Raw genomic sequence first — 20,014 nt, forward strand, 5'->3', positions numbered from 1 at the left:
AATGTAGTCCATCACTCCCTACAAGCTAAAGTATAAGGAGCATTTATATTGGTGTATTTCCTCACAAATGCAGGAGGTTACCTCTCCTTTAGCGCTTGCACTTATCAGTCCAGTCTATGCTGATAAAATGTCTGGAGCTCCTTTGGATGAAAAATTGCTTATTTTAAGATGCTTTTGGGGGGGGGTGCAATTAATTTATCCTGGAAACACAATTTAAAATCTAATCCTAAAAAGACCTAACCTGCTGTACGATGTTTCATTTCTGTATTAGTCACTTTCTTAAAAATACCAAGCCAAATTCAAGTGATATTTCAAAATGAATCTTTACTTTCAGCAGCCTGGCAGAGATTTCCTGTGACTCCTCAAAGGCCAGTGGACGTCCAAGTGGAGATATCAGTCACTGAATATGTAATACCTCCTATTTTCATAAACTGAGTGGTATTATCTTGAAATAGGCTGCTAATATTGGTTGAGTGCTTTCTTATCTTGCATGGAAAGTCGTTAGTTTCTCAGCAATGGAAATGGAATATCTATAAACTACTAGGGATTATAGTTGTTTAGATTTGTTTTAAATTCCATTGTAAATCAATATAGGTCGTGTATGATCAGCTTCTCAAGATTCATGGTACTATTTTCTTTAGCTTTTCCACTCAAGACACAGTGGAAACATGGGATTTTAAAGTTGTCAGGCAGTCATCCAGACAAGAAAATTGAGTTGGCATCAAAACTAAGATTAACAAAGAATAAATAAGTTATTGCATATTAAATATTTCTACATGAAAATTCTTTACCAATTCATGCCCCTTAGCAAAATGCTAAATTTCTGTGGTGCAGTTTTTGTGAAAGTGACGGTTTGTTCTGTGGAACCAGAGTCAGGAACTCACCATTTTTGATATTGCCATTTCATGTCCTTCGTTTAGGGGAAGTGATACAAAGATAGAAATCTACATGTCAGTTTGCTGTTTTCTGCAACTTGGGTAAACAGCTTAAAAAAACAGGACCTGTTTAAGAAAGTATCCCTTTTCTGTCTTTTTGATGTCTGTTTTTCCACTTTCATATAACATCATTCCAATTTAATAGGTTGGTGCAATTCCATAACAAAAAACTTAAAATGGGGGAAAATGCATACAAACTTTGGTGTTATTTAACCAAAAACAAAATTTTGACATTTCCCAATGCTGATAGTATTCTCTTAAACTGACCGAAACACATGTTTTACTTTTTATTTATACTTTTATTTACTTCTTTTAATTTCATTTCTTCACTCTGCGTACAATTGTTGAAGGCAATCAGTGCTTCAAATGTTCGCTCTAAGTTTAGACATTTGCACAGAGGTGGGGCTGCCTTGTCACACTTTCCACACTGACTGTTGTGAGAACAGTCCATCACACAGTAGTAGTGTCTCATGTCTCTTTAAATGCGGGTTGCGTAGATCCTTCATGAATGAAACCATGTGATCCAAACATCATTTGACGTCTGGCGCCTCCGACCATAAAGGAGTGGATATATCTAGAGACCTGCGAGAAGGCGTGAGCGGAAAAAAACATTTCTCCAACTGCCTCTCCTCCACACCGGGTCGACCAACCATCGGCGAACCCCAACCTTCGAAGGTGCGGTGGGTGAAAGGCGCGCCGGTTTGACTTCTGGTGAGTCAGCTTTGACTAAATCAAAACTGAATTTCCATTCAAAAACTGCTGAATATAGACGTGCTGTTTTGCTGAGTGTGCACGGCCACCACCGCTGCCATGCCGTTATCGCCGCCAAGTGCGCTCGCACTTATGTTACCGCTTGTCCCGGTGCGCTGCCGCCGCCGCCGCCGCCGCTGCTGCCGCTGCCGCTGCCGCCGCTGCGCTGTCCTGTTCAGCCGAACTCACAGCAGCGCCGCTGCCGTTTAAAGGGCAGTAGTCTGGTAGTGCTGAATCATCACGAACCGGTCGTCATCCAGCTCCGTACATGCTCTACCGAGATCGGGTCGGTCGCTCGACCGCGGCGCCGACCGTTCATCCGGCGATTTCATAACAACACAGACAAAGGGGGTGTACGTTACGTACGGTTGTCAAGCTTAAAAAGAAGCCATGTGTCGGAATTAGAAGACCGTGCGGGGAGTTCGAGAGCAAGTCCGCTTTCTGTGCCGCTGGTACGCCCGGGGATTCCCTTGTTTTCTGCCTACTAAATGACTAAATATTTAGAAAGGTGAAAGAAAGAGGATATATGGGATACATTTGAACGTAGAGTAACAACTTAGGACAGCGGAAATCTTCGAAAACAACACATAACCTCAACGTTAGCTTCTCCGACTGTCCTCTCTTCGGGGTGCTGAAGCGGCAGCGGTGGACACAAACTGAAGCGACCCGCTGTCGCTTCACAAACTGACTCTGTTGTCTGTTGCTGCTGCACAGGTAAGATGGCCAGTCAGCTGTTTGTTAGGTATGCTGGGATTTTATCTGTTTTTGCGGGCGGGTTTACTGACTCTAGCGGTAACCTTTCGTCTACTCGCTGCTGGCTTAGTTGGCCGTGTGACATAAGTAAAATGTGATGAAAAAAGGGCAGCGACCACAACAAACAGCCCCGGCTGTCATTGTGTTGTAACTGTCAAACGTCCGGCGGTTAGCTACTGAATATGTCCTGGCTGTTAGTGAGAGGGCAGCGGTGACTCTGCTGGAGCGGCTGTTTTGACATTTGCTTTGTGTCAGACGCTGTTCTTCCGACAGGCCTTCAGTTCATGTGTATCTACTGACATTAGGTGATACATTTTTACGTCTAAAGGAGTTGTGCTGTCGGTTTAAACGGAGAGATTCGGTCTATTTCCTGGCGTGCCTGGTTGTACACCGGCTGCACTCGCGACAGAGATGCTGATTCATCACAACGTTGTTATTTCTCAACGTTTGCGCGAGCGGAGGCATGAGGGAGCCATGGCAACATGGCACCGGCGGCAGGCGGGCGGACAAAGGTCTGGCGCGAGGGAAGGAAGAGCTCGGTTTATATTGGGGGCTTGGCTCTGAAACAAATAGGCCTAGTCGTGTAGTGGATGTTGACGTGTCTCTTGGATAATTAGAGCTCATGTGGGCTGAGGAATGAGTGTTTAAAATGTGACAAATGTTAAGTATGTTCATTTTTTTCAGTGAGTTTTGGTTTATTCAGCCCCTTTAATACATCTTCAGTCAGTGGATTTAAAGCACATGGGAACAATGTGCACACAGGCATGATAAGTAACATGCACTAAATTATTTAGTTGCTTAACCAGTTTTTACTTTTGAGGTATAACTGGGACAAAACAATCTCACAGTCACAAGCAAACAACCAATGACACCTGCTACCCTTGATGTTGTGCAGTGACCTCGCTCACTTTTATTTATCAAGTCTACAAATCATAAGTTAGCCTTGTGTGTGAATATAATTTAGCAAATGTGGTCAAAAACAAATGAAGGCTGGAGGGAAGGACACATTCTCGTGGCAGTTAATGTTGGACATTGACTGCTCATGAACCCACACAGGCTTGTGCTAAAAAAAGAAAGCACCTCAATGAACTATAATGCCTTGCAACAGAATATCCTCTGATTGATCTCTAGTAGATGGGCCATTATCAGCTGCCTAGTACCAACCTATGAGCATTGCAACTCTTAAACACAGAAGAGTAATAGGGAAGCTCTGTGGGCACAAGAAAAACAGAAACTTCACCCCCTAATGACTTCATATCAGCAGCTTTAGTTAGAGTCAGCACTCTGCGGAGTGTATCAAAAGTATGTAGTAAGCAAGTTGGCAAGTACTGTAATAGAGGGTCATAATGATGAAACAGTTGTATCAGTATTGGAGAGAAGAGCACCCCCAACCCCCCTTACTGTCTTTCTCTCTCTTTCTCTCTCTCTCTCTTATACACACACACACACACACACACACATTTTTCCCATTTCCTTTTCTCATTGCGTGTATGCACACACACAACCTAGGGGCTAAGCTTTTTATACTTGGTATCAGTATTTAATCAGTGCTTGAAGTGCATTTCTCTGTCAAGTACTTTCCCCACTTCCCTGGTGTTCATGGTAATTGAACGCTGACCAATGCTTATGTGTGCAACTTTGCTGATGGTGGCGGAGCGGCAAGGCGCGCAGAGCAAGGGGGATGAAGGAAGAGGGAGGAAGAATGAGAGATGGGATTTGCGGAGAGATTGAGAACAAGGACCTTTTTGTCTTCAAGGCATTCCCCTGAAAATGCTGAGGCGAAGCAAATGCGCTCTCGCTTGACAGATGGCGTTTTCACTTGTTACTTACCACAGCTAGTTTCTTTGCCTTGTCGTGTGTGTGTGTGTGTGCATGTGAGAAAGTGTGCAAAGAGAGTAGGAGATATAAAACACCTATAAGATGCTAAGATCTAGTTGCTGTAGGGTGTGTGTGTGTGTGTGTGTGTGTGTGTGTGTGTGGTGCTGTAGTGTTGTGACTGTGTGTGTGTGTGTGTGTGTGTGTGTGAGAAAAAAACAGTGTGTTTGAGTTCCTAGCTGAATTTGGGAGACAGAAGCAATGGGAAGTGATTTTACTATCATTTGGCCATTACAACATTTTGCACTTGGCAGTTGATTTGTTTCCATCCCTTCACAATGTCGACCTTAAGCTTCTCTCTTCAGGAGGGTGTGTGTGTGTGTGTGTGTGTGTGTGCGCTCATATAAACTTGTTTGATTCCCTGATTCCATGTGCAGGGGTCAAGTTGATGAAACGCTGTGTAAAACTTCCTCTGGCTGTGTGAGGAAGGAGTGATGGGACAGGAGCTATTGAGCTTAGACAGGTGTTCAGTCCAGAGCAAAGAGACGTATTTACGTTGATAGTTGTTAGTTATTAGTTGATTAATTGATTAGATAATCAATCAGCCACAGTTCTCATCAATGAACAGTTGTTTAAGTTTTGAAACACAAACATGCCCAAAAATGACTGGTTCCATCCTCTTAAATGTGCATATTTGCTTGTCTTCAGTGATATTATACAAAATATGTTTCTGCTTTAGACCATTGATCAGATGACACCAGCTGCTTGAATATGTCAGCTAGGGCTTTAGGAAGTAGTAAAGGACATTTTTCACAATTTTTTGATACTTTATATAAAGTAATTGTCAGATTTATCACTAATGAAATGAATCACTGTTCATGTTATCGATTACTATTGTTTTAAAAACTTTTGTTCTCAAAGTGTTCAGTGTTGATTTTGACTTAAAGTGGAGCAGCTGTGCACAAATCTAACAATCACAATCTAATATTAGAAAAATTATAATCTAACCCAGGAAATATCTAATTAAGAAATAAACAACACTAAGAAAGTGAACAAGCGTTCACTGCAACCTGACATTATGGTCGGTAACAAAACTTTAAGGTTCAATACCCGGCCTTAAGTGTCAATGAGGTGTTTATTCAAGTCTATAATCCTGAGGTGGTGGTTAATAGTTAATCATGTTTTGGTGTTGTGCACTATTATATTGTAATATGTTGTTGTGTTGTTCCAAAATACATTTTCAGCTCCTGGATTACATTAAATAAGAAGCTTCACAAAGGCAGCGTTTATTGCAGGGCTATAGTACTGGATTGCATTGGATTGCACAGGTGTTCACAATATTGTGTCCATGTCCTGTGTGTGTCTGTGTGTATGTGTATGTGTAAGAGAGTTAATGTTTGGGAGATCATTTGTAAGTGGCGTCTGTGTATTTATGATCTTCTTTACTACTGGGATCCATTTCAGAAGAAGTCTTGTTATGCTTGCAAATTTCTGAGAGTGAGAGAGAAGTAAAAAGAGGGAAGTAAAAGCAGGAATAAAAGATGGAATTAGAGAGTGGGTGAGAGAGAGAGAGAGGCAGAGAGAAAAGGAAGCAGTGGGGCAGATCAATAGTTGAGTGTTTTTTCTCCACAGTAATGATGAAATATGGTGTAAGCAGATCTGGTGCATAATCATTGCTGTGCTCCACTGTTTTTTTCTGCTTCTGTGTGAGTGTGCTGCTTGTCCTTGTGTTATTTTTGTGTGTGTGTGTGTGTGTGTGTGTGTGTGTGTGTGTGTGTGTGTGTGTGTTTTCATGTGTTCATGTGTTCAACATACCATCCCTCTACAAGTGTCTTGACTCCTTATTTACATAACCTCCCTGAGAACCGGAAAATGTATGAAATCAAGATAAATCCCATTGCAACATGCACAAGAAGTCAAAAGGATTAGGAAATGGAAAACAAGTTGAAGTTCAGTCTAAGTGCCTCACATTACTGATCTAACCTTCTGTCCTGTAACGGTTGTGGTGTTCAAATACTAAGCAGATCCTCTGTATCAATAATCACTCTTTGAGTCAAATTCTCATGTTTTCCCTCGGAGGACCAGTGGGTTTATTGTGAAGCTTTCTGAGAAGGCTCCAATTAAAGGAGACTACTTAGTGCCACACACACACCAACAGACACACACATACTTCACATACACACATATACCATAGCCAGGATTTTGTTTTGCATGCAGGGTTGAGATATTGAGAATGGCGTTTAGCTGTGGAGATGCAAGGCCCTGGTAACAGGAACATCCGTACCAGCGGTTGTCTACCAGTTGCATCATTTTATGCGCCAACTTGCCGCATTTTTTAACTGCAGTGTGACGATCCCAGGATTGTGGTATGAGTTTCTGAACCTTTAAAAAAACACACACACACACACAAAGTGTGGATCAATGCCAATGAGTAAAGAGGGGGAACAAAGATATGAGTGGGCCTCAAATGTAGCGCCAGCTCTTTGCCTTCACCTGTGGCATAAAATTATTTCCGTGCAATGACAGTTTCCCACAGAGTTTCAATTTCTCTGTTCACATTAAAATCTAGTTTGGAAACTACACATCAGAGGTGCTCTGAACTGATGTGACGGGATATTAGCATGTGCGGTCAAGTTTAACTTAATAACCATTTTTAATTATGACACCTGATTAGATTGTGTTGTGTAGCACTGCATGTTGCCCTTTTTATCCTCGTATTAACATCTAAAAGCAGCACTTTCACTCACACTGTCTTTGTACACAAAGGCTGCACCTAACAATTATTTTCACTCTTGAATAATCTGCAAACTCATTTTTTGATTGAATCGTTACATTGTTTTGGTAAAATATCAGAAAGCACTAAAAAATATCTATCACAGTCTCTCAGAATCTAAGTTAACATCTTCAAATGTCTTGTTTTGTCTGAGCAACAGTCCAAAACCCAAAGAGATCCAATTTACCATCAGAGACAAAAAAGAAAACCTGAAAGTATTCACACTTTAGAAGCTGGAATCAGTGAATTGTTCGGCCTTTTTCCTTTAAATATTACTTAAATGATTAATTGACATTGTGTTCAATGTGCCATCTGAGTGATACAAAATTTTTCATTTTGATTTCCATTGTGCTTCTTTTGCACTGGAAAATGCACAATATATTATTAATAGGATAAAACAGAAATACATTTGCATGATGTGCAAAGAAGCGTGTTGTTCACATACAAAACATTCATGTTTTTCAACTTTAGAGAACACCTTGGAAAATGCTCTTTTATCAAGATAAACTTTAGGTTTGTAGCATGTCTTTGGTCTTCTGTTTTTTTGAGACACAACTTATATGAAAATTTCCACATAAACATGTCATTTAAAAGGGTGTAGAAAGCATGACGTGGAAAGAAAAACTTAACCGCCTGTATGAAGGAAAGCGAACAGTACACACATGCACATGCCCACATACTTTGTGTATTAGTGTATGTATCATACCATCTTAAATGAGTGACACAAAACGGGAAACCTTAAAAGGGCCTTCACGAATGTCCCGGTGCAAAATGCCACTGCTCTCCATTGCACCTCTATGAGCTGCAAACCAAACACATCACCCCGTGTGTGTTCCTTCCTGTTGTTATATATTTGCTAAGAAGCCTCTGATGACACGTCCTCATTAATGTGACTGATAATGATAAATGCAACCCCACAGTCGCACGATGCTTACCTTGCTGTTGCACTGAAACTTTCTCTTTGTCTCAGGTTAGTACTGCTGACCAGGGATGTGCTGCGTCTGTGGGAAATAAACTTAACATGTCGTTTAACTTATTCCTGTCTCCCTCACAGCCCTCTGTTTGTTATTCACACGCACACACATACACACAAAGAGAGAACCAACTTAACCTACGGTACATGTTTCCCCTCCTCTTCAAAAGAAAAAAAAGCACTATGAAAAAAAAAAAAAAGGGAGCCAGAGCTCAATTGCCTGACAGTGCAGTTTTTTTGCTTGTGTTGGGAAATTTGTCATCACACTCCGACTTACTACCTGGAATGGGAAAAACGTGTCGACGCCAGGACTTTTTCTCGCCTTTAATAACACACTTGCACAAACACTGTCTCGCGCACACTTAACCAGCGTGCACACACACACACACACACACACACAATACCCTTTTTGAACTCTCAGAAAAGTGTGAAAGTGATCGCTCTTCCCTCTCCATATATTATAATATGTATATGAGGCGCCAGACTCGTCTTCTCCTTCACTTTTCCCTGTGTTTTATTCGTCTCCTCTGCTCTCCTTTCTGTCTGTGTTATCATGCTTATTTCACGCTCTGCATACCTCCCAGTTAATAGCTTCCTGCTCTTTTTCCAAACGCGCACGTACATACACACACACACACACACACACACACACACACACGCACACATGTGCTCAAACTGGTGTTTTCTCTCCCCCTCACTCTTCAGTTTCTCACCCTCTCTCCATGGTCCTGTATCTCTGCTGTGAGCCTGCCCCCCTCTCTCCATACACAGGTTGCCATTATCGCTGATCTGATTCCTAATTCTCAATTAGCCTCCACACAGTGCTCATTGTTAATTATTTACCAACTCCCTCAGCACCCTGGGCCCACAGTAGATCAATGAGTTCAGGCACTGCTCCTTTTTTTTTTTTAAACAAAGGCAAGGTGGACAGCAGCCAGGAGCTGAGTTTTGTGGCACTCTCTGAGGTTTTGATTCACACTCCTTACATTTCGCTCTCTTTGTGCCTTTCCATCATGTCCGCTCTGTCCTAACGTGTGTCTCCGCTGCCTCTCTCTGCTGCCATCCTTTGTGTTCTTCATTATTGCTCAGAGAGTTGCCTGAGGGAGGAGGCACAGTTAAGGCAGTTGTTATGGTAGGATTATTCAATAAAGACAGACTTGCCACTGCATCACAAATGACTTGTGACTCTTACAATCTATTCTTGATCATCCTCTGTATGCTGGCTTGTTTATGCTTGTGTACACCCACACACACCAGCCCCCAGGTCATTTTTGAAGCGCCTAATCTGGCTATTTATTTTACTGTGTGTGTGTGTGTGTGTGTGTGTGTGTGTGTGTGTGTTTGTGTGTGTGTGTGTGTGTGTGTGTGTGGATGTCTGTGCAGCATGTCACCAGCTTTTAAGTAGGAAGTCTCTTTCTAAGAAATTCCTCTCTGTGTGGCGGTAGTGGCCAGAGCAAAAGGTTCTCTCAAACAGGATTAATTAGAGCTCTGTCTGAGGCCACACACACACACACACACACACACAGGTCGTCATCCTGTTTGTCTGCACTGAATGAAGAGAAAGGAGTCCTGCTACATGTCTTGTGTTGTTTCTTGTGCTCTTAATCTATCTCTATAAGTCCCATCATCGCTGAGTTCACCTTCTGCCTCACTATTACTCTTGTTTTCATCCCTTCTCCAGCAGAGACAAAGACAGGATGTGAAGCTTTTCTCGTGTGTGTGTGTGTGTGTGTGTATGTGTGTGTGTGTGTGTGTGTGTTTGTGTTTGTGTTTGTGTTTGTGTGTGATAGAGAGCAGAAGGTTGTGGGGCAGAGAGAGAGAGAGATGGTCAGCAGTAGTTTCATTGCACTGGATCAGCTTCAGAACTTTTCTAATTGGAGGTTTTAGTCGTGGTCGTTGCTGAGTTCAGGGTTTTTTTTTTTTTTTTTTTCAACCCCAATCCCCCTCCATCCATTCCTCCCTCCTTGGTCCCCCCTCCACCCAACAGCTAAGCTCTTACAAATGTGTTGAGGATGCATTTTCACTCAAACACTTTCCCACCCCCTCCTCCTCCTCCTCAGTCCCTGCCCCCCCCGTCCTGTTCCTCCTCATCGGTGTTCCTCCCTCCATCCCCACCTCTCCTCCTCCTCCTCCTCCTCCTGCTCCTTCCCCGTACTCACTTGCCTCTCTTTTTCTTCTCTTCTTCCTCCCTTGTCATTTGCACTCCCCACCCCGTCCTCCCTCCATACTCAGCATTTTTCTCGGCTGTGGGTGTGATGTCTCCGCTGTAACGCTAATCAGCTCTGGAGACGTCAGCATTCTTTCAGTCCTCCTTCACCCCCCCCCCCCCCCCCCCCCCCCCCACCTTTCTTACCTAGTCGTTCTTCACCTTGCTATCTTACCAACTCCTCACCCTCTTTTCTTCTCTTTTCTTCTCTTTTCTTCTCTTCCAGCCATATTTTACTCATCTCCACTGCTTATCACCTCTTCTTCCATCCCCATGTCCCGTCCTCTCTGTGTTTGTGTATGTGTGTGTGTGTGTACGTGTGTGTGTTGTTTCTCCACTGTAACCGTAAGCAGCTCTGCTCTTGAGTCGTCAGCGTTCTTTTGGTTGCTCCATAAAAATACAGCCTGCCACAGCAAAAAAGCTGTCTGTTGTAGCAACAGTGGCTGTGGCATTGACCACACCGCAGCGACCACCCCGCAAGCATTATGGGAAGGACACCTCTGGCACTTGTGTGCTGGTGTGTGTGTGTGTGTGTGTGTGTGTGTGTATGCCCAAGATGAATGGCGATGCCTTTGCTCAGCAGATGATCCTTAACCTGGGTGACTTACACATGGTCTGAGCTCTCACAGAACACACACACACACAAACTAGTTTATTGCAGTTTTACACTGTGGTGTAAGTCAAGTTTTTTTTTCATCTAACCTTGATGAAATAGGACCCAAACTTAATATACAGCCCCCCTCTACATGTGTGTAGAGTGTATACAACTACCACCACTACTACCACTAGAGCTGAAACAATGAACTGATTAGTTTGTTAGGCGAACATTAAAGGTGCCCTGTAGAGTTTTCTTGTAAACAAACAAATATTCTTACAATCAGTGTTAAATATAATTCCTCATAACAACTATGCAGTGCCAATATTTTTGAACATTTCAAATCTAGTGTTGTTTATATCCATGTTTACGAGTGTGCAGTCTTCGTCTTCCTCTCTGCCTTTGCTGATCCATTGCTGAATTTCATGCTGCGTTACCTTCACCAACTGTCCATCAGAAGAATAATGTGACTGTATATCTCATTGCCCACATGCATGTTTGTCCTCATGCTCATGCATGAGACAAACAAAACAGGGACCCAAGCATAAAACAATGGCTGGTTAGCAGTAGTCGTGGTCAGAAACTCCACATGATACCTTTCACTCAACAATTTTGATAATATGTTTATCAGTTAATTTTCTCAGTCATCTTTAATAGTTAACATGTGCCACACTTAATGTCTTTGGGTTTTAGATGTTACCTTGGGCTCTGGCAAACTGATGGGCATTTTTCACAATTTTCAGACAATTTGTAGGCCAAATCTTTAAATGGTAGTTTTAAAAAATAATTCTTTGGGCCTTTTTGTGTTTATTGGACAAGTGGTATAGGGTATTAGTATAGAGACAGACAAGAAACAAGAGGAGAGAGACAAGGTTATGACATGCACCAAATGTCCAGAACTGGAGTGACATAGACATAGCACTGATACCATCTTTTTTATAAATGGTCAGTATGACTTAGATGGATTTAACTCCCAGTTAAACCAGATCTAGTTACTGTTTACTTTGTTTATAGCCAAATATGCCACATGTTTTTATCTTTATTCAACAAATTTACAAACTGCAGACAGTGAAACATTTGCAGATACCATAAATGACTACAAAGGAGCTGTACCAGCACAGATATAGATACCTTTTGTGCACCTGCAACAATGCTTTTTGCTGGTTGCTTTAATCTAAGACAACTAAAAATTCCCTAAAAATGTAATTATGTTTTCAAATATGGAATCAAACCTCTGAACCATGCATGCATTAGATTTCTGCATGTATCATGCATTGTTTAGCACTTTAAACATAACTACATTTGCACATTTGTGTGTTTGCAGTCGACCGTTTTGCGTGTGTGTTTTATCGTGCCCCACTGGCATTGCAGCAGGGGAATGTGTGTGTGTATGTGCTTGCCGGCATGCTTTTTTTGTTTGTATGCAGATGGGGGTTGGGGTTTGGGCACTTGGGAAATAAACCAGTGCCTGGCAGGAAAACAACCTCCTTTTGCCCCCTCTGTTTTCACTGTCCCCCCTCTCTTCTCTACCCCCACCCCCAACACCCACCCTCACTCTTCGTGTCTTTGATCCATCTATTGTGCGATGATGCACCTCCAGCTGTGGAAGGCTGCATCCCAACAAAATGAGAGTGCAGTGGTACACACGGATGGAAGACACTTAGAAGAAGCTCTTTACAGACACGGTTAAATGAAAGTGTTGATAATTGACTGACCCAAACCTAATAAGCAGTGCTTCAAGTACTGAAGCTAAATGCTCCGAATTAAGCAGCGCCATTGCTCTGATAGCAGACCTCAAACATGAGTCAAACTGTAGCCTTGCTCTTTTCCCATATTCTTCATCATTTCACTGAATTTTTAACAGAATTTTTAAGTTGTTGTGCATTTGATGTGTTTTGTGTGCATGCACGATTACTCGTATGTGCTTGTCAGTACGTTTTCTTTGATCTATGGCTATTTATAACTGTAGGATTTGTGGCAGCGCACGTACAAACACTCATGCACCCTCACAGACAGACAGAGGTGCATTGTGGGGGAGGCTCACTGGCACACTCAGTGCCTTTTGACAGTAAGGAATAAGAATGAACAAGAACAGACACATTACCTTGTGTCACTTCAATGTCATCCCCTCCCTAAACAAGGAGCTTTTTTCTAAATTACTCATCTTGTGAATGACTGCAGAAATATAATTTAATTCCAAATCTGCTTCTTACTTTTTTTAAAATACATAAGAGAGTATAAATATATAAAGTAAGAGAACAGGCTGTCTTTAATCAGCAGGTCGGTTTAACTAAACTTCTGATTCAGCAGTATCAGGTGTTGCAGTTTGGCTGGAGAGCAGCATTATTTATTTATCTTTTTTAAATGCATTTCACCAATCATATGCAAGCACATCCTCATCATGTTAACCCCAACCCACTCGGGCACACCTTCACTTTTCAGGAAGAACTTAAAGGGTTGCAGAAAAAAAAAAGAGAGGAAGGGTGGGAGGGGGATAAAAAGTGACAGAGGAGGGCAGAAATTTGCGTGGCGAGGGGGGGGGGTTGTGAGATCAGGAATCTGCTGAGTCATCATGACTGGTCTCATGATGATCGCTCAGCAGCAGCAACAATAGCAGCCCTTTATCGAACACACACACAAACACACACACACACACACGCGCGCACACTCAGGTCTGAGAGATGAGAGCCAGACCAATGCACCACACAAAGCATCTCATTGAGAGCTTGTGGAGATGCTCATCTGTGGAGCTGTGTGCTCTAAGGACTGATCTCATCTTTTGCACTTCCACGCTCCCTCTTTGTTGACTTCTGATTCACACTGCTGTGTCTCCATCCTTTTGTCCTTTGTTAACATGTTGGTGCAAATGCGTATACATCATATTATCTGTTGTGCTGGGTTATTAAATATTAATTATTTTATCTAAAGTGGGTGTAGGCATCTTTATCTGTCTTTCGTCTTCACTCCAGTCTCTATGCGACAGTCTCTTCTAAGGTGTGTGTGTGTTTGTGTCAGGGCTCTAACAGTTGGTTTTCCCCTGGAGTTCTTCCCACAGGTTTTACCACTTCCTCTTCTTTCACGCTCATTTCATTACTATTGGCCTGAAGCCAACCAATAAGAGTTCAACAACACAAAGGTAGTGGGCACTGTCAGTGTAACCACCAGGAAACAGGAAGTCAGGGAAATTCTGAGAAAAGTTTGTGAGTCACTTTCACTCATACACCCTGATACATACTAACTACTGATGCATAATACTGTAACATGCTCACACAACAGTGCTCCAACAGCAGATTTAGATTTGGAATGTCTCCACTGGTCCAGGTATTGATCTGTAATTAATCTGTTTTTATTGACTACAAGGAGCTGTGATTGTTCTTAAACAGATTGAGGGTCTTTTTTTATGCAATTACTCTGTTATGTTCTTTGCTTATGTTCTGTGCTCTCCTGTGTCTCTGTAGGTCTGTTCAGAAGAGCAAGGCTCCTGTGGCATGACGACGCCTAACAAAGGAAATAAAGCCTTGAAGGTAAGAGGGTGCACGTTTAAAACTGAATTATCAGTGTCTGAAATGTTGCCTTGTCTCTGTCTCACTCCCCTCCCATTTCCTCCAGGTGAAGCGCGAGCCGGGGGAGAATGGCACTAGCCTCACAGACGAGGAGCTGGTGACCATGTCAGTGAGGGAGCTGAACCAGCACCTCCGAGGGCTCTCCAAAGAAGAGATCCTGCAACTGAAACAGCGGCGGCGCACCCTGAAGAACCGGGGCTATGCTGCCAGCTGCCGGGTGAAGCGAGTCACCCAGAAGGAGGAGTTGGAAAAGCAGAAGGCCCAGCTGCAGCAGGAGGTGGACAAACTGGCCAATGAGAATGCTTCGATGCGCGTTGAGCTGGACGCTCTGAGGTCTAAGTACGAGGCGTTACAGACCTTCGCCAGGACTGTGGCACGGAGCCCCACTGTTGGGGTCGGGGTCAGGGCTGGAGGGGGTGGAGGAGGGGTGGCATCATCAGTCATCGGTCCACTCATACCAGGGAAAGTGGCAACAGCGACGAGTGTGATTACAATAGTGAAGTCAAAAACAGATGCACGGTCTTGAGGGAGGGAAAGATAGATGAGGATGTATCGGGATGGAGTTCAGCTGAATCAGAGTAATTCTTCTTCTCTACTGCTCCCCTGTCCTCCACCTGCACTGACTTCAAACAGCTGGGCGGTCTCGACCTCTTTGTCTCAGCATGTTCCTGTCACCTGTCTCAGATCAGTGCAGGTGAAGGGAAGGATGGAAGCAGAGGACAGTTATTGAGACTATAAAGATGCAAGCCCTTGGTCAGCGCATGATCATTTAGCACAGCACAGATAGACAGGGTTCCTATGGTCACTGAAAGCCCGGATAATTCAGAGAATTTGAGAATTGGTTTATTCCAGGCCAAGGAAAAAATTTTAAAAAACAAAAAAAACATAAATGCCCCAAACTCTTTGGAATAATCATCCAATTTTGTTCAGTTGCCATTTAAATCAGTCAAATGTTCAGTGTCAGGTTTTACTGCTGGTTGATTTAGATATCTGCAAATCCAATATAATCCTCACACATTTGCACACTAGATCTGAAGTGGTCATTTGACTGAACCAAGATGTCCAACATTAAATTAACTCCAAAAATATTCTAAAACATAGATTACATATGGTCCCTGAGTTCCAAAAGAATACACAAGATTTCACGTGACCTGCTGATTTCAGTGGCTGCAGAGAAGTCCCATCTTGCTCCACCTAGCCAAGAACTTTTTCAGAAAAGTACTATAGAAAAATATATATTACACAATGGTGGTAACTGTATTTCTACTGTTTTGTACTGTGTTGTCATTCACATGAGGTCCAAAGTGTATTCTCTGTGTGTGAATTGTTATATATCAGGAATTCTGTGAAATTCTGTGGCGCGTGTTCGTTTTAGTATTGCTATATTTAGTTAGCTGTATTTTTTTCTACGGTCTCTTCACTTTCTATGTCCGACTCTCTCTCGCTCTCTCTTATCTATTATTTCTCTGTCCTTCCATTTTTTCAATTCCAACTGGCTTCCATTATAACATACAGTACTTCCTGGATCTAACAGAAAGAGGAGAGAAAAGGACAATTGATATTTACCAAAAAAAAAATGCAACATACAATAGAAAAAAGGAGATAAAGTTATTGAAAGTCAGTGACCTTATCTCAGGTGGTGAGAATTTTCAGGGAAATGGTCGTTTGAACACTTGAGCTGAATTAAGATACAGTTGTCTTCTGTCTGTTTGAGTTCCTCTCAAAAGTATATATTTGAGAAATTTGGAAGGGCAAGTGCCTTGGTCTCCTAATGTTATGCATCAAGAAGAAGTCAAGAGGACATGAGGAATTGTGGAAGGACGGTGGAGATTCAGTGGAGGTGTTTGCTTATACCTGTGCTTATTGGGATACACTGACCAATCAGGAATCGGATTGTGACAGCATTTAACTCTCGCTGTGCATTGTTGTATGAGCTGTGTAGTAGCCAGCAGGATTAATAACAATACTAATAACACCCATTTATGTGACTTGGCAGTTCATTCGCTTAAAGAAAAAAATGAATGGGTCTGCAAAACAGCACACCCCATTTACCCTTGTTTTTTTTTTTTTTAACACAGAATATGCTTTTCGGAGAGATAATATTCTGTTATGAGCAAAAGTCCATGAATCTGTTTTATGTTATTTACTTGATTCTTATGTTTATGAATTTGACTGACTCGGAAATCTAAGTTATTACACCCACAGCAACATTTTTGCTCCAAAACAAAGTGGTTTATGTTGCATTCCTCTTGTTTTTAATCACAAAGCTCACTTTGCAAGAGCAAATGTGATCACTGGCAGTGCAGTCAGCTAGCAAGGATAACAAAGATATTTCTCTGAATTTCCAGTCACACAAATGGACTGTCATCTCACATGAGCTTTACCATAAAAGTAGTCTTATGTGGTGTTCTATACTCAAAGAATCTTTGTCTATGTATGGTAGAGTCTGGAGTTTTATAAAGACAATTATCTTTGCATTGTTTGTAACGACCTGTAAAAAAAAAAAAAAAAAAGGTATAGCGAAATCTGTTTGATATACAGTATCTCTCTATTTTGCAATTGTACCAAAAGTGGCTTAACTACTGAATAGCTTTGTTTTTTCTCTAGTGACTAGGCACGTGTGTGTAACCGTGAACTAGCGTGTGGTGTGCTGTGTAGGTATGTGACGAGGTAACTATAATGTTCACTATTTCATGGATATGACTTTGATTCTTGTTTGATTTCAGGCCGAAGCGGGTGATAACACTGTTGGTGACTGCACTCTTTCTCTAATCCTAAAATCTTTGTCCTCCTGGCCCCATTATTCAGCTCCAACACTGCAGACGTGTTAGATCATTTGTTAATCTGCTCGTAATCTGCACTAATTATTTGTAAATTTTAGGAAGTTCTTTTATGACAGAGCCATTTACTGTGTTTCTGAACAGGCCTTTGTGGCTGTATTTTGGTTCTTGCAGTGTTCAGAGATAATTAGTGCAGGTAACATGACCAATGAGATGAGGAAGTGTTATGGTTAACCTCACAAGCTTCATAATATGTGTATTCAGGACATCTGGCAACAGAGATGTGAAACTCAACAATGGGCCTGTATATCACCCCTACTCCTTCAGTAAGTTATTTTTTGTAGTGTGTGATAAATTTGTTTTTGCTGTGTACATTTTATATAGTTCTGTATATTTAATGTTGTTCCTGTTTTATTTGCTTTTGAACTGTTCTGTAAGTGTCAGGGAAGTGAAATAACATTTGTTATTGTATTTGGTGTTTTATGAAGTGAAGAAAATCTATTCTGCTATTAATGGGTTGTCTGTCAAAGAGTGAGGTTTACCATTATTAAGTACAATTGCCTCAAACAGTTTTTTAACCAAGGAAAACCAGATTTAAATTGAGTCATTTACTGAACTAGAAGCAATTTACAATGTTAAAAACATTACATACAAGCAGCCTTTTACCTGGACCGCTACTTTTCCACTGTGAAGAAAAAGGGGTTATCTAGCCTACTGCTGTGCAGTTATTAAGATTAGTAAGGTGTGTCCTCATCTGTACGGTACATTAATATAAAACAGGATTCAAACAGGTGAACAATGAGCAAAGGCATAGGAAGGGAATGGGTTTGAGATTTTTAAATATTATTTCTCCATAATCTTTACACTGATAACCATTTGCATGTTCAGTCAACCGTGAAACCAGAGAACTATAAATGTCAAATCAAAATGTCCAATACATTTTTTTAAATGTCTTATCACAGGAATATACTCCATGGTATTCAGATACAAACATACATAGCTATCATGCCCATTTTATTTATGTATTTCTTTAAATTTGAAAAGATTTGCCCTGTTTTTATGGGCAGAATGCTATTATTTGATTTTATACTGGATTTTTTTTTTTTTTTCATGTATTCTTTCCTCTGTCACTCTGTTGCTTCCTGTCTGTCTTTACATTTACTTGTTGAATGTTGTTTTTCAGTTTTTTTTCTTTTACCAGCAAGTCCTGTGTGGTGTGTGTGGTCATGTGTTATAAAATAGGAAGAAGCACAATGTGCTGAGATTAGGTCTTTGTCAATTTGAAGCAAAATATGAAACCTGGAACTTGTCAAACTATACGTACTGTATGTGCCACTGTCAGACAATATGTTTTCACCTAATTTGTATTTTTATGCTTCTCTAGTTTAAAAAGGATGCATACTGTGTAAACATAAGTGTGTCAACATGGTGGCTGCTGTTAAATAGACATCTCTAATTATGCAAAAACTGTGTAGGGCAAAATTAGAACTCCTGCCACACAGGGGGAGTGATGCTATCGTAGTCGTCGTGTCAAGTTGTCTGTTTTATAATCGCAGGTACAGTGTGATGTGACAAGGTTACAGAGCTTATATACAGAGTGTTTAGCATTTTATACTTGGTTATAAATGCCAGCGTCAATTTGTCTCCGTTAAATCTGGCTTATGTGTTGTGGCTTACCTTGCTTTTTTCCCAGTGTCACTTAATAATTAACTGTGAAAACATGAAATCATCAAATATTTTTTATCCATCGCCAATTCAGAAGAAAACGGGATGCAAAATATACTGTAGCTGAAATGCAAAGTCTCCACTCACACTTAACAATATCATTATTTTTGTCTTCCAGACTCAAATGTCTTTGGGTTTTAGTATTTCTCCAATGTGAAGCAGTGTGTTGGGTCTCTAAATAAATGAGGTGAAATATTACAGAACTTTAATCCTAATTTTCACTCAGCAGACATGATCAGATGACAGCAGTGACCTTTAGTGATCTTCAGACAGGGCAGCTTGGTGGCTTTCCATAACAGAGTTTATGAGCTTGTAAGGCACGCTGACCTTATTTTTCCGCTGCCTGTACAGAGGTCATACCCTCCTTATGAAAAGACATTTCATCACAAACCCAAGCAACCACTCCTAAACCGCATCTATTAATATTTTACAGAGGCAGAGAGGAGCGGTGGAGACACATCTGATAAAACTCTTACCCATTTCCCACCCCACTGATCCTATCCCTTTGTACAAAGTGTCTGAACTCAGCAAGCCCTTCCTCAAAACATCTGATTCTTCTGGAAGATGCAAATCATTAACTCCTTATCTTGCTGCGGGGCCAATCGGTTCGCAGTCATTCAGTTGTTTTCCCGTCTAGTGAATCACGCCACCGGACTCTAAAAGTCCTTTAACCTTTCTCCGATGCCAATCGATGAGAGTGAATGAAGCAAGGATTCCTTTGATCATTTTTTTTTTTGTTTTTTTCTTGTTTTCATCAATAATAATGTTTGTTTTTTGTCACCCCCTTCTGCTGCTCTCTCTCACTCTCTGCTGCCCCTGCCTTCATCAGTTGTTGTTAACCTTGAACATAAAATCATACTCAGAGTTCAGGTATCACATTATATTAACTTTTTTATTTTCTTTTGTAACGGCCTCCCTCTCTTATTTCATTTTAATTTTTCATTTATGTATTTAGTCGACATTAATCGACATTACTGTACATGTGCCGGTGTTAGCCAGCTGGCTAATTCAACACTTTTTCCCATTAAAAACCACTTGTGTCTGCTGGTGAGCATTTGGCCAGGTTGCTCTGGGGAGCTGGGATATTTTTTGTGTTTCTAAAAGTATATAACGGTCAGTTTAAAGCTATAGAAGAAAAGCCCTTGT

At 41.4% G+C, this 20,014-nt stretch overlaps 1 protein-coding gene across 2 annotated transcripts; it reads left to right on the plus strand.

Annotated features, from left to right (window-relative positions):
• The first annotated feature begins 1,267 nt into the window (after window positions 1–1,267).
• Window positions 1,268–18,236, plus strand: LOC111229345 (transcription factor MafG-like). 2 transcript variants are annotated; one of them, XM_022755636.1, is made up of 3 exons: window positions 1,268–1,646; window positions 14,259–14,324; window positions 14,410–18,236. In XM_022755636.1, the coding sequence occupies exons 2-3, from the start codon at window positions 14,289–14,291 to the stop codon at window positions 14,887–14,889; spliced, it is 516 nt and encodes a 171-aa protein (XP_022611357.1). In that variant the 5' UTR covers window positions 1,268–1,646; window positions 14,259–14,288; the 3' UTR covers window positions 14,890–18,236. The 2 variants fall into 2 exon arrangements, with proteins under 2 accessions (XP_022611357.1, XP_022611356.1); XM_022755635.1 differs by lacking the exon at window positions 1,268–1,646 and adding an exon at window positions 14,053–14,121.
• The last annotated feature ends 1,778 nt before the right edge of the window (window positions 18,237–20,014 follow it).

This window comes from Seriola dumerili, unplaced genomic scaffold, assembly GCF_002260705.1.
Source record: "Seriola dumerili isolate Sdu_G_001 unplaced genomic scaffold, Sdu_1.0 BDQW01000230.1, whole genome shotgun sequence".
NCBI lineage: Eukaryota > Metazoa > Chordata > Actinopteri > Carangiformes > Carangidae > Seriola > Seriola dumerili.